General features: G+C 49.7%; 1 protein-coding gene across 1 annotated transcript in view; it reads right to left on the bottom strand.

Annotated features, from left to right (window-relative positions):
- LOC110511675 (ryanodine receptor 2-like) overlaps window positions 1–24,468 on the bottom strand; it is a 532,917-nt gene that overhangs the window by 370,566 nt on the left and 137,883 nt on the right. The window contains exons 2-3 of the mRNA XM_036989200.1: window positions 19,186–19,305; window positions 17,951–18,055 (exon numbers count right to left, since the gene is read on the bottom strand). Coding sequence (XP_036845095.1) covers window positions 17,951–18,055; window positions 19,186–19,305 — 225 coding nt within the window. The remainder of the gene's footprint in view (window positions 1–17,950; window positions 18,056–19,185; window positions 19,306–24,468) is intronic.

Genomic DNA, 24,468 nt, shown 5'->3' with positions numbered 1-24,468 from the left:
CAGTCTGTATCAGTCATTACTAACCTGGTCCCTCCATCAGTCATTACTAACCTGGTCCCTCCATCAGTCATTACTAACCTGGTCCCTCCATCAGTCATTACTAACCTGGTCCCTCCATCAGTCTGTATCAGTCATTACTAACCTGGTCCCTCCATCAGTCATTACTAACCTGGTCTCTCCATCAGTCTATATCAGTCATTACTAACCTGGTCCCTCCATCAGTCATTACTAACCTGGTTCCTCCATCAGTCATTACTAACCTGGTCCCTCCATCAGTCATTACTAACCTGGTCCCTCCATCAGTCATTATTAACCTGGCCCCTCCATCAGTCATTACTAACCTGGTCCCTCCATCAGTCTGTATCAGTCATTACTAACCTGGTCCCTCCATCAGTCATTACTAACCTGGTTCCTCCATCAGTCATTACTAACCTGGTCCCTCCATCAGTCATTACTAACCTGGTCCCTCCATCAGTCATTACTAACCTGGTTCCTCCATCAGTCATTACTAACCTGGTCCCTCCATCAGTCATTACTAACCTGGTCCCTCCATCAGTCATTACTAACCTGGTCCCTCCATCAGTCATTATTAACCTGGTCCCTCCATCAGTCATTATTAACCTGGCCCCTCCATCAGTCATTACTAACCTGGTCCCTCCATCAGTCTGTATCAGTCATTACTAACCTGGTCCCTCCATCAGTCATTACTAACCTGGTTCCTCCATCAGTCATTACTAACCTGGTCCCTCCATCAGTCATTACTAACCTGGCATCTCCATCAGTCTGTATCAGTCATTATTAACCTGGTCCCTCCATCAGTCATTACTAACCTGGTCCCTCCATCAGTCATTACTAACCTGGTCCCTCCATCAGTCATTACTAACCTGGTCCCTCCATCAGTCATTACTAACCTGGTCCCTCCATCAGTCATTACTAACCTGGTTCCTCCATCAGTCATTACTAACCTGGTCCCTCCATCAGTCATTACTTACCTGGTTCCTCCATCAGTCATTACTAACCTGGCCCCTCCATCAGTCATTACTAACCTGGTCCCTCCATCAGTCATTACTAACCTGGTCCCTCCATCAGTCATTACTAACCTGGTCCCTCCATCAGTCATTATTAACCTGGCCCCTCCATCAGTCATTACTAACCTGGTCCCTCCATCAGTCTGTATCAGTCATTACTAACCTGGTCCCTCCATCAGTCATTACTAACCTGGTCCCTCCATCAGTCATTACTAACCTGGTCCCTCCATCAGTCATTACTAACCTGGTCCCTCCATCAGTCTGTATCAGTCATTACTAACCTGGTCCCTCCATCAGTCATTACTAACCTGGTCTCTCCATCAGTCTATATCAGTCATTACTAACCTGGTCCCTCCATCAGTCATTACTAACCTGGTTCCTCCATCAGTCATTACTAACCTGGTCCCTCCATCAGTCATTACTAACCTGGTCCCTCCATCAGTCATTATTAACCTGGCCCCTCCATCAGTCATTACTAACCTGGTCCCTCCATCAGTCTGTATCAGTCATTACTAACCTGGTCCCTCCATCAGTCATTACTAACCTGGTTCCTCCATCAGTCATTACTAACCTGGTCCCTCCATCAGTCATTACTAACCTGGTCCCTCCATCAGTCATTACTAACCTGGTTCCTCCATCAGTCATTACTAACCTGGTCCCTCCATCAGTCATTACTAACCTGGTCCCTCCATCAGTCATTACTAACCTGGTCCCTCCATCAGTCATTACTAACCTGGTCCCTCCATCAGTCATTATTAACCTGGCCCCTCCATCAGTCATTACTAACCTGGTCCCTCCATCAGTCTGTATCAGTCATTACTAACCTGGTCCCTCCATCAGTCATTACTAACCTGGTTCCTCCATCAGTCATTACTAACCTGGTCCCTCCATCAGTCATTACTAACCTGGCATCTCCATCAGTCTGTATCAGTCATTATTAACCTGGTCCCTCCATCAGTCATTACTAACCTGGTCCCTCCATCAGTCATTACTAACCTGGTCCCTCCATCAGTCATTACTAACCTGGTCCCTCCATCAGTCATTACTAACCTGGTCCCTCCATCAGTCATTACTAACCTGGTTCCTCCATCAGTCATTACTAACCTGGTCCCTCCATCAGTCATTACTTACCTGGTTCCTCCATCAGTCATTACTAACCTGGCCCCTCCATCAGTCATTACTAACCTGGTCCCTCCATCAGTCATTACTAACCTGGTCCCTCCATCAGTCATTACTAACCTGGTCCCTCCATCAGTCATTATTAACCTGGCCCCTCCATCAGTCATTACTAACCTGGTCCCTCCATCAGTCTGTATCAGTCATTACTAACCTGGTCCCTCCATCAGTCATTACTAACCTGGTCCCTCCATCAGTCATTACTAACCTGGTCCCTCCATCAGTCATTACTAACCTGGTCCCTCCATCAGTCTGTATCAGTCATTACTAACCTGGTCCCTCCATCAGTCATTACTAACCTGGTCTCTCCATCAGTCTATATCAGTCATTACTAACCTGGTCCCTCCATCAGTCATTACTAACCTGGTTCCTCCATCAGTCATTACTAACCTGGTCCCTCCATCAGTCATTACTAACCTGGTTCCTCCATCAGTCATTACTAACCTGGTCCCTCCATCAGTCATTACTAACCTGGTCCCTCCATCAGTCATTACTAACCTGGTCCCTCCATCAGTCATTACTAACCTGGTCCCTCCATCAGTCATTATTAACCTGGCCCCTCCATCAGTCATTACTAACCTGGTCCCTCCATCAGTCTGTATCAGTCATTACTAACCTGGTCCCTCCATCAGTCATTACTAACCTGGTTCCTCCATCAGTCATTACTAACCTGGTCCCTCCATCAGTCATTACTAACCTGGTCCCTCCATCAGTCTGTAACAGTCATTACTAACCTGGTCCCTCCATCAGTCATTACTAACCTGGCATCTCCATCAGTCTGTATCAGTCATTATTAACCTGGTCCCTCCATCAGTCATTACTAACCTGGTCCCTCCATCAGTCATTACTAACCTGGTCCCTCCATCAGTCATTACTAACCTGGTCCCTCCATCAGTCATTACTAACCTGGTCCCTCCATCAGTCATTACTAACCTGGTCCCTCCATCAGTCATTACTAACCTGGTCCCTCCATCAGTCATTACTAACCTGGTCCCTCCATCAGTCATTACTAACCTGGTCGCTCCATCAGTCATTACTAACCTGGTCCCTCCATCAGTCATTACTAACCTGGTCCCTCCATCATACTGCATCAGTCATTACTAACCTGGTCCCTCCATCAGTCATTACTAACCTGGTCCCTCCATCAGTCATTACTAACCTGGTTCCTCCATCAGTCATTACTAACCTGGTTCCTCCATCAGTCATTACTAACCTGGTCCCTCCATCAGTCAGTACTAACCTGGTCCCTCCATCAGTCATTACTAACCTGGTCCCTCCATCAGTCATTACTAACCTGGTCCCTCCATCAGTCATTACTAACCTGGTTCCTCCATCAGTCATTACTAACCTGGTCCCTCCATCAGTCATTACTAACCTGGTTCCTCCATCAGTCATTACTGACCTGGTTCCTCCACAGGCCATAGCTGTAATTCTGTTAGACTGTAACTACTGAAGCTATTCAGTTACATGTGGTCTTTTTTCCTTTCCCTGCTCACTCTTCAGCATGCTGGGAGTGCTGTGCACGGTTTACAAATTAAATGTTGAGCTCTCACACTTGCTGCTTCTCTTCCAATCTCTCTTGGTCTTTTATCTTTACGCACTTTCCGTCTACACACAGTCACATCCTCTCCTTCTACCTGGCTCTCTGTATCTCTCTGTATCTCTACCCCACCCACCTCTCCTTCTACCTGCCTCTCTGTATCTCTCTGTATCTCTACCCCCCCACCTCTCCTTCTACCTGGCTCTCTGCATCTCTCTGTATCTCTACCCCCCCCCACCTCTCCTTCTACCTGCCTCTCTGTATCTCTACCCCCCCACCTCTCCTTCTACCTGGCTCTCTGTATCTCTCTGTATCTCTACCCCCCACCTCTCCTTCTACCTGGCTCTCTGTATCTCTCTGTATCTCTACCCCCCCCCACCTCTCCTTCTACCTGCCTCTCTGTATCTCTCTGTATCTCTACCCCCCCCCCACATCTCCTTCTACCTGCCTCTCTGTATCTCTCTGTATCTCTACCCCCCCCCCCCCACATCTCCTTCTACCTGCCTCTCTGTATCTCTACCTCCCCCACATCTCCTTCTACCTGCCTCTCTGTATCTCTGTATCTCTACCCCCCCCCCACCTCTCCTTCTACCTGCCTCTCTGTATCTCTGTATCTCTACCCCCCCCACCTCTCCTTCTACCTGCCTCTCTGTATCTCTCTGTATCTCTACCCCCCCCCACCTCTCCTTCTACCTGCCTCTCTGTATCTCTACCCCCCCCACCTCTCCTTCTACCTGTCTCTCTGTATCTCTCTGTATCTCTACCCCCCCACCTCTCCTTCTACCTGCCTCTCTGTATCTCTACCCCCCCCCCACCTCTCCTTCTACCTGCCTCTCTGTATCTCTGTATCTCTACCCCCCCCACCTCTCCTTCTACCTGCCTCTCTGTATCTCTGTATCTCTACCCCCCCCACCTCTCCTTCTACCTGCCTCTCTGTATCTCTCTGTATCTCTACCCCCCCACCTCTCCTTCTACCTGCCTCTCTGTATCTCTACCCCCCCACCTCTCCTTCTACCTGTCTCTCTGTATCTCTCTGTATCTCTACCCCCCCCACCTCTCCTTCTACCTGCCTCTCTGTATCTCTACCCCCCCCACCTCTCCTTCTACCTGCCTCTCTGTATCTCTACCCCCCACCTCTCCTTCTACCTGTCTCTCTGTATCTCTACCCCCCCACCTCTCCTTCTACCTGCCTCTCTGTATCTCTACCCCCCCACCTCTCCTTCTACCTGCCTCTCTGTATCTCTACCCCCCACCTCTCCTTCTACCTGCCTCTCTGTATCTCTACCCCCCCCACCTCTCCTTCTACCTGCCTCTCTGTATCTCTACCCCCCCACCTCTCCTTCTACCTGCCTCTCTGTATCTCTACCCCCCCCCCCACCTCTCCTTCTACCTGTCTCTCTGTATCTCTACCCCCCCCCCCCCACCTCTCCTTCTACCTGCCTCTCTGTATCTCTACCCCCCCACCTCTCCTTCTACCTGCCTCTCTGTATCTCTACCCCCCCACCTCTCATTCTACCTGCCTCTCTGTATCTCTACCCCCCCCACCTCTCCTTCTACCTGCCTCTTTGTATCTCTGTATCTCTACCCCCCCCCCACCTCTCCTTCTACCTGCCTCTCTGTATCTCTGTATCTCTACCCCCCCCCCCACCTCTCCTTCTACCTGCCTCTCTGTATCTCTACCCCCCCCCACCTCTCCTTCTACCTGCCTCTCTGTATCTCTACCCCACCCCCACCTCTCCTTCTACCTGCCTCTCTGTATCTCTACCCCCCCACCTCTCCTTCTACCTGCCTCTCTGTATCTCTACCCCCCCACCTCTCCTTCTACCTGTATCTCTGTATCTCTACCCCCCCCCCACCTCTCATTCTACCTGCCTCTCTGTATCTCTATCCCCCCCACCTCTCCTTCAGCCTGACTTCCTGTATCTCTCTGGCTGGTTTACTGACTGACGGACTGGCTAACTGTTTGACTGGCTGGCTGGCTGACTGGGTGACTGATTGACTGGCTGGCTGGCTGGCTGACTGACTGGCTGACTGATTGACTGGCTGGCTGACTGACTGGCTGACTGGGTGACTGGCTGACTGACTGACTGGGTGACTGATTGACTGGCTGGCTGGCTGACTAACTAACTGGCTGACTAACTGGCTGGGTGACTGACTGACTGACTGACTGGCTGACTGGCTGGCTGGCTGGCTGGCTGGCTGGCTGACTGACTAACTAACTGGCTGACTAACTGGCTGGCTGACTGACTGGGTGACTGACTGACTGGGTGACTGACTGACTGGCTGGGTGACTGACTAACTGACTGACTAACTGACTGGCTGGGTGACTGACTGGGTGACTGACTGACTGACTGACTGACTGGCTGACTGACTGGGTAACTGACTGACTGACTGACTGACTGAGTGGGTGACTGACTGACTGACTGACTGGGTGACTGACTGGGTGACTAACTGACTGACTAACTGACTGGGTGACTAACTGGGTGACTGACTGACTGACTGGCTGACTGACTAACTGACTGGGTGACTGACTAACTGACTGACTGACTGACTGACTGACTGACTGACTGGGTGACTGACTGACTGACTGGGTGACTGACTGACTGGGTGAATTACTGACTGACTGACTGACTGACTTGGTAACTGACTGACTGACTGACTGACTGGCTGACTGGCTGGCTGACTGGCTGGCTGGCTGACTGGCAGACCGACCCACCAACTGATTGTTTCTGGGCTCTATGACTCCCAGTACTGCCCTTGAATACACTTCTGGCTCAGAGAGAGAACAATTTAATTAGCCAAGTTATTCATAGATAGAAAGGTGATTATAAAAAGTTAATTACAGAAATGCAAGTCATGATGGAATACGACACCACATCTCAGTCTCTGATACGTTCTGCAACATCATATACAATGTTTACATCTGCACAACCACAGGACTGACTGACTGACTGACTGGCTGGCTGACTGACTGACTGACTGGCTGACTGACTGACTGACTGACTGGGTGACTGGCTGACTGACTGACTGACTAACTGACTGACTGGGTGACTGACTGACTGACTGGGTGACTGACTGACTGACTGACTGGGTAACTGACTGACTGACTGACTGACTAACTGACTGACTGGGTGACTGGGTGACTAACTGACTGACTAACTGACTGACTGACTGGGTGACTAACTGACTAACTGACTGGGTGACTAACTGACTGACTGACTGACTAACTGACTGACTAACTGGGTGACTAACTGACTAACTGACTGGGTGACTAACTGACTGGGTGACTGACTGACTAACTGACTGGGTGACTGACTGACTGACTGACTGGCTGAATGACTGACTGACTGACTGACTGGGTGACTGACTGACTGGCTGAATGACTGACTGACTGACTGACTGGGTGACTGACTGGGTGACTGACTGACTGACTGGGTGACTGACTGACTGACTGGGTAACTGACTGACTGACTGGGTAACTGACTGGGTGACTAACTGACTAACTGACTGGGTGACTAACTGACTGACTGACTGACTAACTGACTGACTAACTGGGTGACTAACTGACTAACTGACTGGGTGACTAACTGACTGGGTGACTGACTGACTAACTGACTGGGTGACTGACTGACTGACTGGCTGAATGACTGACTGACTGACTGACTGGGTGACTGACTGACTGGCTGAATGACTGACTGACTGACTGACTGACTGGGTGACTGACTGGGTGACTGACTGACTGACTGGGTGACTGACTGACTGACTGGGTAACTGACTGACTGGGTAACTGACTGACTGACTGACTGGGTGACTGACTGACTGGCTGAATGACTGACTGACTGGGTGACTGACTGGCTGAATGACTGACTGACTGGGTGACTGACTGGGTGACTGACTGACTGGGTGACTGACTGACTGGCTGAATGACTGACTGACTGACTGACTGGGTAACTGACTGACTGACTGACTGACTGACTGGGTGACTGACTGACTGACTGACTGACTGACTGGGTGACTGACTGACTGACTGGGTAACTGACTGACTGGGTAACTGACTGACTGACTGGGTGACTGACTGGGTGACTGACTGACTGACTGGGTGACTGACTGACTGACTGACTGACTGACTGACTGACTGACTGGCTGAATGAATGACTGACTGGCTGACTGACTGACTGGGTAACTGACTGACTGACTGACTGGCTGAATGACTGACTGATCTGCACTGCAGTTCTGCACAAAATAACATCACATCATAGAACTGTAGTCCATATCATTTAAACATACCCTATAACATGGACTGTGGATAGGACTATAACAGGGACAACCACGGGGCTGTGGACAGGGCTATAACAGGGACAACCACAGGACTATAACAGGGTCAACCACAGGGCTGTGGACAGGGCTATAACAGGGACAACCACAGGGCTGTGGACAGGGCTATAACAGGGACAACCACAGGGCTGTGGACAGGACTATAACAGGGACAACCACTGGGCTGTGGACAGGACTATAACAGGGACAACCACAGGACTATAGCAGAGACAACCACAGGACTATAACAGGGACAACCACAGGACTATAACAGGGACAACCACAGGACTATAACAGGGACAACCACAGGACTATAACAGGGACAACCACAGGGCTATAACAGGGTCAACCACAGGACTATAGCAGGGACAACCACAGGGCTATAACAGGGACAACCACAGGGCTATAACAGGGACAACCACAGGACTATAACAGGGACAACCACAGGACTATAACAGGGACAACCACAGGACTATAACAGGGACAACCACAGGACTATAACAGGGACAACCACAGGACTATAACAGGGTCAACCTCAGGGCTATAACAGGGACAACCACAGGACTATAACAGGGACAACCACATGACTATAACAGGGACAACCACAGGACTATAACAGGGACAACCACAGGACTATAACAGGGACAACCACATGGCTATAACAGGGTCAACCACAGGACTATAGCAGGGACAACCACAGGGCTATAACAGGGAAAACCACAGGGCTATAACAGGGACAACCACAGGACTATAACAGGGACAACCACAGGACTATAACAGGGACAACCACAGGGCTATAACAGGGAAAACCACAGGGCTGTGGACAGGACTATAACAGGGACAACCACAGGGCTGTGGACAGGACTATAACAGGGACAACCACAGGGCTGTGGACAGGACTATAACAGGGACAACCACAGGACTATAACAGGGTCAACCACAGGGCTATAACAGGGACAACCACAGGACTATAACAGGGACAACCACAGGACTATAACAGGGACAACCACAGGGCTGTGGACAGGACTATAACAGGGACAACCACAGGACTATAACAGGGTCAACCACAGGGCTATAACAGGGACAACCACAGGGCTATAACAGGGACAACCACAGGACTATAACAGGGTCAACCACAGGGCTATAACAGGGACAACCACAGGACTATAACAGGGACAACCACAAGACTATAACAGGGTCAACCACAGGGCTATAACAGGGACAACCACAGGACTATAACAGGGACAACCACAGGGCTATAACAGGGACAACCACAGGACTATAACAGGGTCAACCACAGGGCTATAACAGGGACAACCACAGGACTATAACAGGGACAACCACAGGGCTGTGGACAGGACTATAACAGGGTCAACCACAGGGCTATAACAGGGACAACCACAAGACTATAACAGGGACAACCACAGGGCTGTGGACAGGACTATAACAGGGACAACCACAGGGCTATAACTGGGACAACCACAGGGCTGTGGACAGGATTATAACAGGGACAACCACAGGGCTGTGGACAGGACTATAAAAGGAACAACCACAGGGCTGTGGACAGGACTATAACAGGGAAACCACAGGGCTATAACAGGGACAACCACAGGACTATAACAGGGACAACCACAGGGCTATAACAGGGACAACCACAGGGCTATAGCAGGGACAACAACAGGGCTATAACAGGGACAACCAAAGGACTATAACAGGGACAACCACAGGGCTATAACAGGGACAACCACAGGGCAATAACATGGACAACCACAGGGCTATACCAGGGACAACCAGAGGACTATACCAGGGACAACCACAGGGCTATAGCAGGGACAACCACAGGACTATAACAGGGTCAACCACAGGGCTATAACAGGGACAACCACAGGACTATAACAGGGACAACCACAGGGCTGTGGACAGGACTATAACAGGGTCAACCACAGGGCTATAACAGGGACAACCACAAGACTATAACAGGGACAACCACAGGGCTGTGGACAGGACTATAACAGGGACAACCACAGGGCTATAACTGGGACAACCACAGGGCTGTGGACAGGATTATAACAGGGACAACCACAGGGCTGTGGACAGGACTATAAAAGGAACAACCACAGGGCTGTGGACAGGACTATAACAGGGAAACCACAGGGCTATAGCAGGGACAACCACAGGGCTATAACAGGGACAACCACAGGGCTATAACAGGGACAACCACAGGACTATAACAGGGACAACCACAGGACTATAACAGGGACAACCACAGGACTATAACAGGGACAACCACAGGACTATAACAGGGACAACCACAGGACTATAACAGGGTCAACCTCAGGGCTATAACAGGGACAACCACAGGACTATAACAGGGACAACCACATGACTATAACAGGGACAACCACAGGACTATAACAGGGACAACCACAGGACTATAACAGGGACAACCACATGGCTATAACAGGGTCAACCACAGGACTATAGCAGGGACAACCACAGGGCTATAACAGGGAAAACCACAGGGCTATAACAGGGACAACCACAGGACTATAACAGGGACAACCACAGGACTATAACAGGGACAACCACAGGGCTATAACAGGGAAAACCACAGGGCTGTGGACAGGACTATAACAGGGACAACCAAAGGGCTGTGGACAGGACTATAACAGGGACAACCACAGGGCTGTGGACAGGACTATAACAGGGACAACCACAGGACTATAACAGGGTCAACCACAGGGCTATAACAGGGACAACCACAGGACTATAACAGGGACAACCACAGGACTATAACAGGGACAACCACAGGGCTGTGGACAGGACTATAACAGGGACAACCACAGGACTATAACAGGGTCAACCACAGGGCTATAACAGGGACAACCACAGGGCTATAACAGGGACAACCACAGGACTATAACAGGGTCAACCACAGGGCTATAACAGGGACAACCACAGGACTATAACAGGGACAACCACAAGACTATAACAGGGTCAACCACAGGGCTATAACAGGGACAACCACAGGACTATAACAGGGACAACCACAGGGCTATAACAGGGACAACCACAGGACTATAACAGGGTCAACCACAGGGCTATAACAGGGACAACCACAGGACTATAACAGGGACAACCACAGGGCTGTGGACAGGACTATAACAGGGTCAACCACAGGGCTATAACAGGGACAACCACAAGACTATAACAGGGACAACCACAGGGCTGTGGACAGGACTATAACAGGGACAACCACAGGGCTATAACTGGGACAACCACAGGGCTGTGGACAGGATTATAACAGGGACAACCACAGGGCTGTGGACAGGACTATAAAAGGAACAACCACAGGGCTGTGGACAGGACTATAACAGGGAAACCACAGGGCTATAACAGGGACAACCACAGGACTATAACAGGGACAACCACAGGGCTATAACAGGGACAACCACAGGGCTATAGCAGGGACAACAACAGGGCTATAACAGGGACAACCAAAGGACTATAACAGGGACAACCACAGGGCTATAACAGGGACAACCACAGGGCAATAACATGGACAACCACAGGGCTATACCAGGGACAACCAGAGGACTATAACAGGGACAACCACAGGGCTATAGCAGGGACAACCACAGGACTATAACAGGGTCAACCACAGGGCTATAACAGGGACAACCACAGGACTATAACAGGGACAACCACAGGGCTGTGGACAGGACTATAACAGGGTCAACCACAGGGCTATAACAGGGACAACCACAAGACTATAACAGGGACAACCACAGGGCTGTGGACAGGACTATAACAGGGACAACCACAGGGCTATAACTGGGACAACCACAGGGCTGTGGACAGGATTATAACAGGGACAACCACAGGGCTGTGGACAGGACTATAAAAGGAACAACCACAGGGCTGTGGACAGGACTATAACAGGGAAACCACAGGGCTATAACAGGGACAACCACAGGACTATAACAGGGACAACCACAGGGCTATAACAGGGACAACCACAGGGCTATAGCAGGGACAACAACAGGGCTATAACAGGGACAACCAAAGGACAACCACAGGGCTATAACAGGGACAACCACAGGGCAATAACATGGACAACCACAGGGCTATACCAGGGACAACCAGAGGACTATACCAGGGACAACCACAGGGCTATAGCAGGGACAACCACAGGGCTATAACAGGGACAACCACAGGGCTATAGCAGGGACAACCACAGGACTATAACAGGGACAACCACAGGGCTATAACAGGGACAACCACAGGACTATAACAGGGTCAACCACAGGGCTATAACAGGGACAACCACAGGGCTGTGGACAGGACTATAACAGGGACAACCACAGGACTATAACAGGGTCAACCACAGGGCTATAACAGGGACAACCACAGGACTATAACAGGGACAACCACAGGACTATAACAGGGACAACCACAGGGCTGTGGACAGGACTATAACAGGGACAACCACAGGACTATAACAGGGTCAACCACAGGGCTATAACAGGGACAACCACAGGGCTATAACAGGGACAACCACAGGACTATAATAGGGTCAACCACAGGGCTATAACAGGGACAACCACAGGACTATAACAGGGACAACCACAAGACTATAACAGGGTCAACCACAGGGCTATAACAGGGACAACCACAGGACTATAACAGGGACAACCACAGGGCTATAACAGGGACAACCACAGGACTATAACAGGGTCAACCACAGGGCTATAACAGGGACAACCACAGGACTATAACAGGGACAACCACAGGGCTGTGGACAGGACTATAACAGGGTCAACCACAGGGCTATAACAGGGACAACCACAAGACTATAACAGGGACAACCACAGGGCTGTGGACAGGACTATAACAGGGACAACCACAGGGCTATAACTGGGACAACCACAGGGCTGTGGACAGGATTATAACAGGGACAACCACAGGGCTGTGGACAGGACTATAAAAGGAACAACCACAGGGCTGTGGACAGGACTATAACAGGGAAACCACAGGGCTATAACAGGGACAACCACAGGACTATAACAGGGACAACCACAGGGCTATAACAGGGACAACCACAGGGCTATAGCAGGGACAACAACAGGGCTATAACAGGGACAACCAAAGGACTATAACAGGGACAACCACAGGGCTATAACAGGGACAACCACAGGGCAATAACATGGACAACCACAGGGCTATACCAGGGACAACCAGAGGACTATAACAGGGACAACCACAGGGCTATAGCAGGGACAACCACAGGACTATAACAGGGTCAACCACAGGGCTATAACAGGGACAACCACAGGACTATAACAGGGACAACCACAGGGCTGTGGACAGGACTATAACAGGGTCAACCACAGGGCTATAACAGGGACAACCACAAGACTATAACAGGGACAACCACAGGGCTGTGGACAGGACTATAACAGGGACAACCACAGGGCTATAACTGGGACAACCACAGGGCTGTGGACAGGATTATAACAGGGACAACCACAGGGCTGTGGACAGGACTATAAAAGGAACAACCACAGGGCAGTGGACAGGACTATAACAGGGAAACCACAGGGCTATAACAGGGACAACCACAGGACTATAACAGGGACAACCACAGGGCTATAACAGGGACAACCACAGGGCAATAACATGGACAACCACAGGGCTATACCAGGGACAACCAGAGGACTATACCAGGGACAACCACAGGGCTATAGCAGGGACAACCACAGGGCTATAACAGGGACAACCACAGGGCTATAGCAGGGACAACCACAGGACTATAACAGGGACAACCACAGGGCTATAACAGGGACAACCACAGGACTATAACAGGGACAACCACAGGACTATAACAGGGACAACCACAGGGCTATACCAGGGACAACCACAGGACTATAACAGGGACAACCACAGGGCAATAACAGGGACAACCACAGGACTATAACAGGGACAACCACAGGGCTATAACAGGGACAACCACAGGGCTATAACAGGGACAACCACAGGGCTGTGGACTGGGACTATAGCAGGGACAACCACAGGGCTGTGGACTGGGACTATAGCAGGGACAACCACAGGGCTATAACAGGGACAACCACAGGGCTATAACAGGGTCAACCACAGGGCTGTGGACTGGGACTATAGCAGGGACAACCACAGGGCTGTGGACTGGGACTATAGCAGGGACAACCACAGGGCTAAAACAGGGACAACCACAGGGCTATAACAGGGTCAACCACAGGGCTGTGGACTGGGACTATAGCAGGGTCAACCACAGGGCTGTGGACTGGGACTATAGCAGGGACAACCACAGGGCTGTGGACTGGGACTATAGCAGGGACAACTACAGGGCTGTAGACTGGGAATATAGCAGGGACAACCACGGGGCTGTGGACTGGGACTATAGCAGGGACAACCACAGGGCTGTGGACTGGGACTATAGCAGGGACAACCACGGGGCTGTGGACTGGGACTATAGCAGGGACAACTACAGGGCTGTGGACTGGGACTATAACAGGGACAACCACGGGGCTGTGGACTGGGACTATAGCAGGGACAACCACAGGGCTGTAGACTGGGACTATAGCAGGGACAACCACAGGGCTGTGGACTGGGACTATAGCAGGGACAACAACAGGGCTGTGGACTGGGACTATAGCAGGGACAACCACAGGGCTGTGGACTGGGACTATAGCAGGGACAACCACAGGGCTATGGACTGGGACTATAGCAGGGACAACCACATGGGCTGTGGACTGGGACTATAGCAGGGACAACCACAGGGCTATGGCAGGGACAACTACAGGACTATAACAGGGACAACCACAGGACTATAACAGGGACAACCACAGGGCTATAACAGGGACAACCACAGGGCTATAACAGGGACAACCACAGGGCTATAGCAGGGACAACAACAGGGCTATAACAGGGACAACCAAAGGACTATAACAGGGACAACCACAGGGCTATAACAGGGACAACCACAGGGCAATAACATGGACAACCACAGGGCTATACCAGGGACAACCAGAGGACTATACCAGGGACAACCACAGGGCTATAGCAGGGACAACCACAGGACTATAACAGGGTCAACCACAGGGCTATAACAGGGACAACCACAGGACTATAACAGGGACAACCACAGGGCTGTGGACAGGACTATAACAGGGTCAACCACAGGGCTATAACAGGGACAACCACAAGACTATAACAGGGACAACCACAGGGCTGTGGACAGGACTATAACAGGGACAACCACAGGGCTATAACTGGGACAACCACAGGGCTGTGGACAGGATTATAACAGGGACAACCACAGGGCTGTGGACAGGACTATAAAAGGAACAACCACAGGGCTGTGGACAGGACTATAACAGGGAAACCACAGGGCTATAACAGGGACAACCACAGGACTATAACAGGGACAACCACAGGGCTATAACAGGGACAACCACAGGGCTATAGCAGGGACAACAACAGGGCTATAACAGGGACAACCAAAGGACAACCACAGGGCTATAACAGGGACAACCACAGGGCAATAACATGGACAACCACAGGGCTATACCAGGGACAACCAGAGGACTATACCAGGGACAACCACAGGGCTATAGCAGGGACAACCACAGGGCTATAACAGGGACAACCACAGGGCTATAGCAGGGACAACCACAGGACTATAACAGGGACAACCACAGGGCTATAACAGGGACAACCACAGGACTATAACAGGGACAACCACAGGACTATAACAGGGACAACCACAGGGCTGTGGACAGGACTATAACAGGGTCAACCACAGGGCTATAACAGGGACAACCACAAGACTATAACAGGGACAACCACAGGGCTGTGGACAGGACTATAACAGGGACAACCACAGGGCTATAACTGGGACAACCACAGGGCTGTGGACAGGATTATAACAGGGACAACCACAGGGCTGTGGACAGGACTATAAAAGGAACAACCACAGGGCTGTGGACAGGACTATAACAGGGAAACCACAGGGCTATAACAGGGACAACCACAGGACTATAACAGGGACAACCACAGGGCTATAACAGGGACAACCACAGGGCTATAGCAGGGACAACAACAGGGCTATAACAGGGACAACCAAAGGACAATAACAGGGACAACCACAGGACTATAACAGGGACAACCACAGGGCTATAACAGGGACAACCACAGGGCTATAACAGGGACAACCACAGGACTATAACAGGGACAACCACAGGGCAATAACAGGGACAACCACAGGACTATAACAGGGACAACCACAGGGCTATAACAGGGACAACCACAGGGCTATAACAGGGACAACCACAGGGCTGTGGACTGGGACTATAGCAGGGACAACCACAGGGCTGTGGACTGGGACTATAGCAGGGACAACCACAGGGCTATAACAGGGACAACCACAGGGCTATAACAGGGTCAACCACAGGGCTGTGGACTGGGACTATAGCAGGGACAACCACAGGGCTGTGGACTGGGACTATAGCAGGGACAACCACAGGGCTATAACAGGGACAACCACAGGGCTATAACAGGGTCAACCACAGGGCTGTGGACTGGGACTATAGCAGGGTCAACCACAGGGCTGTGGACTGGGACTATAGCAGGGACAACCACAGGGCTGTGGACTGGGACTATAGCAGGGACAACTACAGGGCTGTAGACTGGGAATATAGCAGGGACAACCACGGGGCTGTGGACTGGGACTATAGCAGGGACAACCACAGGGCTGTGGACTGGGACTATAGCAGGGACAACCACGGGGCTGTGGACTGGGACTATAGCAGGGACAACTACAGGGCTGTGGACTGGGACTATAACAGGGACAACCACGGGGCTGTGGACTGGGACTATAGCAGGGACAACCACAGGGCTGTGGACTGGGACTATAGCAGGGACAACAACAGGGCTGTGGACTGGGACTATAGCAGGGACAACCACAGGGCTGTGGACTGGGACTATAGCAGGGACAACCACAGGGCTATGGACTGGGACTATAGCAGGGACAACCACATGGGCTGTGGACTGGGACTATAGCAGGGACAACCACAGGGCTATGGCAGGGACAACTACAGGACTATAACAGGGACAACCACAGGACTATAACAGGGACAACCACAGGGCTATAACAGGGACAACCACAGGGCTATAACAGGGACAACCACAGGGCTATAACAGGGACAACCACAGGGCTATAACAGGGACAACCACAGGACTATAACAGGGACAACAACAGGGCTATAACAGGGACAACCACAGGGCTATAACAGGGACAACCACAGGGCTATAACAGGGACAACAACAGGGCTATAACAGGGACAACCACAGGGCTATGGCAGGGACAACTACAGGACTATAACTGGGACAACCACAGGGCTATAACAGGGACAACCACAGGGACAACCACAGGGCTATAACAGGGACAACCACAGGACTATAACAGGGACAACCACAGGGCTATAGCAGGGACAACCACATGGCTGTGGACTGGGACTATAGCAGGGACAACCACAGGGCTATGGCAGGGACAACTACAGGACTATAACACACACTGACACAGGACCCCATTATAGAGACATCTTGTCCCACCCATCAGAACCATTACAGGCCCTGTCTGAGATAGATAGTTCTGTGTGCACTCAGCCCTGCCTGCGACAGACAGACAGACAGACAGACAGACGGATAGATAGATAGATCTGTGTACTCAGCCCTGCATGCGACAAACAGACAGACGGACGGACGAATGGACGGATAGATAGATATAGGTAGATAGGTAGATATAGGTAGATAGATATATACTTAGATAGATAGGTAGGTCTTGCTGTGTACTCACCCCTTCTGCCTTCTCCTCTGTGTTGGCCAGCATCTCCTGCAGGGCCCGGACAGAGAGGGACTGCTCCAGGACAAACGTACAGATGGACAGGTCTGGAGGGACATTCTGGAAGAGAACACAGCCAGGTTAGAAGGGAACTGTAGTCCTGGAGCAGGTCAGTCTGGGAGATGTAGTCCTGTCAAAAGATAAACAGCCAGGTAAGAAGGGACCTGTAGTCCTGGAGCAGGTCAGTCTGGGAGATGTAGTCCAGTCAAAGGATAAACAGCCAGGTTAGAAGGGAACTGTAGTCCTGGAGCAGGTCAGTCTGGGAGATGTAGTCCAGTCAAAGGATAAACAGCCAGGTTAGAAGGGAACTGTAGTCCTGGAGCAGGTCAGTCTGGGAGATGTAGTCCAGTCAAAGGATAAACAGCCAGGTTAGAAGGGAACTGTAGTCCTGGAGCAGGTCAGTCTGGGAGATGTAGTCCAGTCAAAAGATAAACAGCCAGGTTAGAAGGGACCTGTAGTCCTGGAGCAGGTCAGTCTGGGAGATGTAGTCCAGTCAAAGGATAAACAGCCAGGTTAGAAGGGAACTGTAGTCCTGGAGCAGGTCAGTCTGGGAGATGTAGTCCAGTCAAAGGATAAACAGCCAGGTTAGAAGGGAACTGTAGTCTTGGAGCAGGTCAGTCTGGGAGATGTAGTCCAGTCAAAAGATAAACAGCCAGGTTAGAAGGGAACTGTAGTCCTGGAGCAGGTCAGTCTGGGAGATGTAGTCCAGTCAAAGATAAACAGCCAGGTTAGAAGGGAACTGTAGTCCTGGAGCAGGTCAGTCTGATGTAGTCCAGTCAAAGGATAAACCGCCAGGTTAGAAGGGAACTGTAGTCCTGGAGCAGGTCAGTCTGGGAGATGTAGTCCAGTCAAAGGATAAACCGCCAGGTTAGAAGGGAACTGTAGTCCTGGAGCAGGTCAGTCTGGGAGATGTAGTCCAGTCAAAGGATAAACCGCCAGGTTAGAAGGGAACTGTAGTCCTGGAGCAGGTCAGTCTGGGAGATGTAGTCCAGTCAAAGGATAAACCGCCAGGTTAGAAGGGACCTGTAGTCCTGGAGCAGGTCAGTCTGGGAGATGTAGTCCAGTCAAAGGATAAACAGCCAGGTTAGAAGGGAACTGTAGTCCTGGAGCAGGTCAGTCTGGGAGATGTAGTCCAGTCTAGCGATAAACATGATGCAATGCAGTCTGGTAGATGTGGCTCCTGTGTTCACCTTAGAGTTGGATGTTGACTCGAGGAAGCAGAGTCTATTTCCGAAACCCTCCGCTGCCAGACACAGCTTCTGCTGCTCCTTGTGGACTGTGGCAGAACACTGCAGGACAACCTCGTCGTCCTGGAGACACAGAGACAGGAAGTAGCAGTTAGAACCAACACAGAAAACCCCTGGTCACTGTGGCAGAACACTGCAGGACAACCTCGTCGTCCTGGAGACACAGAGACAGGAAGTAGCAGTTAGAACCAACACAGAAAACCCCTGGTCACTGTGGCAGAACACTGCAGGAGAACCTTGTCGTCCTGGAGACACAGAGACAGGAAGTAGCAGTTAGAACCAACACAGAAAACCCCTGGTCACTGTGGCAGAACATTGCAGGACAACCTTGTCGTCCTGGAGACACAGAGACAGGAAGTAGCAGTTAGAACCAACACAGAAAACCCCTGGTCACTGTGGCAGAACATTGCAGGACAATCTTGTCGTCCTGGAGACACAGAGACAGGAAGTAGCAGTTAGAACCAACACAGAAAACCCCTGGTCACTGTGGCAGAACACTGCAGGAAACCTCGTCGTCCTGGAGACACAGAGACAGGAAGTAGCAGTTAGAACCAACACAGAAAACCCCTGGTCACTGTGGGGTAGAGACACAGCAGAGAACCAACACAGAAAACCCTGGTCACTGTGGGGTAGAGACACAGCAGAGAACCAACACAGAAACCCCTGGTCACTGTGGGGTAGAGACACAGCAGAGAACCAACACAGAAAACCCTGGTCACTGTGGGGTAGAGAGACACAGCAGAGAACCAACACAGAAAACCCTGGTCACTGTGGGGTAGAGAGACACAGCAGAGAACCAACACAGCCTTGTCATCGCCAACGATCTCCAACCTCGGCAACTATCTAAGATGTGTGACCTCCAGAGTCAAGCCTGCTCCACGGTGGGGTAGAGACACACAGCAGAGAACCAACACAGCCTTGTCATCGCCAACGATCTCCAACCTGGGCAACTATCTAAGATGTGTGACCTCCAGAGTCAAGCCTGCTCCACGGTGGGCGTCCGCCAGGGAAGCCTTCTGTCTTGACTAACGAGGGCCAAAGGGGCTCTTTTCAACGGAGTAACTGGCAATAGGAGCATCTCAGTCACCACACTGCACTCAGCAGCGCCTAGAGGGGTCAGGCTTTACCCCCAGCAAACAGGGGTCGTCCTGAGGACATGAGACGTTATCCCACTGACGCGCAGAGAACGTTCTAGGAAAATTCCACCTTTAATAAATATATATCTACAATACAGACACTACATTCCCCCTATAATAAATATATATCTACAATACAGACACTACATTCCACCTATAATAAATATATATCTACAATACAGACACTACATTCCCCCTATAATAAATATATATCTACAATACAGACACTACATTCCCCCTATAATAAATATATATCTACAATACAGACACTACATTCCCCCTATAATAAATATATATCTACAATACAGACACTACATTCCTCCTATAGTAAATATATATCTACAATATAGATACTACATTCCACCTATAGTAAATATATATCTACAATATAGATACTACATTCCACCTATAATAAATATATATCTACAATACAGACACTACAAGGCGGTCTTCTAAAATACAGTATAATTCGTACATCTTCCCTGCTCAGGTGCATCATTCCTTCAGGATACTCATGAAATACAGGACTTATAGAGCCCCTCACCCTGTTCAGTATTCCTTCAATTATTACTGCAGAATCTATTACACTGTAGAAGGAGATGAGATGGTCTATTACACTGTAGAAGGAGATGAGAGGGTCTATAACACTGTAGAAGGAGATGAGGGGGTCTATAACACTGTAGAAGGAGACGAGAGGGTCTATTACACTGTAGAAGGAGACGAGAGGGTCTATTACACTGTAGAAGGAGATGAGAGGGTCTATTACACTGTAGAAGGAGACTAGGGCCTATTACACTGTAGAAGGAGATGAGAGGGCCTATTACACTGTAGAAGGAGATGAGGGTCTATTACACTGTAGAAGGAGACGAGAGGGTCTATTACACTGTAGAAGGAGATGAGGGTCTATTACACTGTAGAAGGAGATGAGAGGGTCTATTACACTGTAGAAGGAGACGAGGGCCTATTACACTGTAGAAGGAGATGAGGGCCTATTACACTGTAGAAGGAGACGAGGGTCTATTACACTGTAGAAGGAGATGAGAGGGTCTATTACACTGTAGAAGGAGACGAGGGTCTATTACACTGTAGAAGGAGATGAGGGGGTCTATAACACTGTAGAAGGAGATGAGAGGGTCTATAACACTGTAGAAGGAGATGAGAGGGTCTATTACACTGTAGAAGGAGACGAGAGGGTCTATTACACTGTAGAAGGAGACGAGGGCCTATTACACTGTAGAAGGAGATGAGGGCCTATTACACTGTAGAAGGAGACGAGTGTCTATTACACTGTAGAAGGAGATGAGAGGGCCTATTACACTGTAGAAGGAGACGAGGGTCTATTACACTGTAGAAGGAGATGAGAGGGTCTATTACACTGTAGAAGGAGATGAGAGGGTCTATTACCCTGTAGAAGGAGATGAGAGGGTCTATTACACTGTAGAAGGAGATGAGAGGGTCTATTACACTGTAGAAGGAGACGAGGGTCTATTACACTGTAGAGGAGATGAGGGTCTATTACACTGTAGAAGGAGACGAGAGGGTCTATTACACTGTAGAAGGAGATGAGGGTCTATTACACTGTAGAAGGAGATGAGAGGGTCTATTACACTGTAGAAGGAGATGAGAGGGTCTATAACACTGTAGAAGGAGATGAGAGGGTCTATAACACTGTAGAAGGAGACAAGAGGGTCTATAACACTGTAGAAGGAGATGAGAGGGTCTATAACACTGTAGAAGGAGATGAGAGGGTCTATTACACTGTAGAAGGAGACGAGGGTCTATTACACTGTAGAAGGAGATGAGGGTCTATTACACTGTAGAAGGAGATGAGAGGGTCTATTACACTGTAGAAGGAGATGAGGGTCTATTACACTGTAGAAGGAGATGAGAGGGCCTATTACACTGTAGAAGGAGATGAGGGTCTATTACACTGTAGAAGGAGACGAGAGGGTCTATTACACTGTAGAAGGAGATGAGGGTCTATTACACTGTAGAAGGAGATGAGAGGGTCTATTACACTGTAGAAGGAGACGAGGGCCTATTACACTGTAGAAGGAGATGAGGGCCTATTACACTGTAGAAGGAGACGAGGATCTATTACACTGTAGAAGGAGATGAGAGGGACTATTACACTGTAGAAGGAGACGAGGGTCTATTACACTGTAGAAGGAGATGAGAGGGTCTATTACACTGTAGAAGGAGATGAGAGGGTCTATTACACTGTAGAAGGAGATGAGAGGGTCTATTACACTGTAGAAGGAGACGAGGGTCTATTACACTGTAGAAGGAGATGAGGGTCTATTACACTGTAGAAGGAGACGAGAGGGTCTATTACACTGTAGAAGGAGATGAGGGTCTATTACACTGTAGAAGGAGATGAGAGGGTCTATTACACTGTAGAAGGAGATGAGAGGGTCTATAACACTGTAGAAGGAGATGAGAGGGTCTATAACACTGTAGAAGGAGATGAGAGGGTCTAAAAAACTGTAGAAGGAGACGAGAGGGTCTATAACACTGTAGAAGGAGATGAGAGGGTCTATAACACTGTAGAAGGAGATGAGAGGGTCTATTACACTGTAGAAGGAGACGAGGGTCTATTACAATGTAGAAGGAGATGAGAGGGTCTATTACACTGTAGAAGGAGATGAGAGGGTATATTACACTGTAGAAGGAGATGAGAGGGTATATTACACTGTAGAAGGAGATGAGGGTCTATTACACTGTAGAAGGAGATGAGGGTCTATTACACTGTAGAAGGAGACGAGAGGGTCTATTACACTGTAGAAGGAGATGAGAGGGTATATTACACTGTAGAAGGAGATGAGAGGGTCTATTACACTGTAGAAGGAGATGAGGGTCTATTACACTGTAGAAGGAGATGAGGGTCTATTACACTGTAGAAGGAGACGAGAGGGTCTATTACACTGTAGAAGGAGATGAGAGGGTCTATTACACTGTAGAAGGAGATGAGAGGGTCTATAACACTGTAGAAGGAGATGAGGGGGTCTATAACACTGTAGAAGGAGACGAGAGGGTCTATTACACTGTAGAAGGAGACGAGAGGGTCTATTACACTGTAGAAGGAGACGAGAGGGTCTATTACACTGTAGAAGGAGATGAGAGGGTCTATTACACTGTAGAAGGAGACGAGGGCCTATTACACTGTAGAAGGAGATGAGAGGGCCTATTACACTGTAGAAGGAGATGAGGGTCTATTACACTGTAGAAGGAGCCGAGAGGGTCTATTACACTGTAAAAGGAGATGAGGGTCTATTACACTGTAGAAGGAGACGAGGGCCTATTACACTGTAGAAGGAGATGAGGGCCTATTACACTGTAGAAGAAGACGATGGTCTATTACACTGTAGAAGGAGATGAGAGGGTCTATAACACTGTAGAAGGAGATGAGAGGGTCTATAACACTGTAGAAGGAGACAAGAGGGTCTATAACACTGTAGAAGGAGATGAGAGGGTCTATAACACTGTAGAAGGAGATGAGAGGGTCTATTACACTGTAGAAGGAGACGAGGGTCTATTACACTGTAGAAGGAGATGAGGGTCTATTACACTGTAGAAGGAGATGAGAGGGTCTATTACACTGTAGAAGGAGATGAGGGTCTATTACACTGTAGAAGGAGATGAGAGGGCCTATTACACTGTAGAAGGAGATGAGGGTCTATTACACTGTAGAAGGAGACGAGAGGGTCTATTACACTGTAGAAGGAGATGAGGGTCTATTACACTGTAGAAGGAGATGAGAGGGTCTATTACACTGTAGAAGGAGACGAGGGCCTATTACACTGTAGAAGGAGATGAGGGCCTATTACACTGTAGAAGGAGACGAGGATCTATTACACTGTAGAAGGAGATGAGAGGGACTATTACACTGTAGAAGGAGACGAGGGTCTATTACACTGTAGAAGGAGATGAGAGGGTCTATTACACTGTAGAAGGAGATGAGAGGGTCTATTACACTGTAGAAGGAGATGAGAGGGTCTATTACACTGTAGAAGGAGACGAGGGTCTATTACACTGTAGAAGGAGATGAGGGTCTATTACACTGTAGAAGGAGACGAGAGGGTCTATTACA

Source organism: Oncorhynchus mykiss, chromosome 1 (assembly GCF_013265735.2).
Source record: "Oncorhynchus mykiss isolate Arlee chromosome 1, USDA_OmykA_1.1, whole genome shotgun sequence".
NCBI classification, from domain to species: domain Eukaryota; kingdom Metazoa; phylum Chordata; class Actinopteri; order Salmoniformes; family Salmonidae; genus Oncorhynchus; species Oncorhynchus mykiss.
Note: the sequence above shows the minus strand (reverse complement) of the source record. Positions and strands in the feature narration are given on the sequence as shown.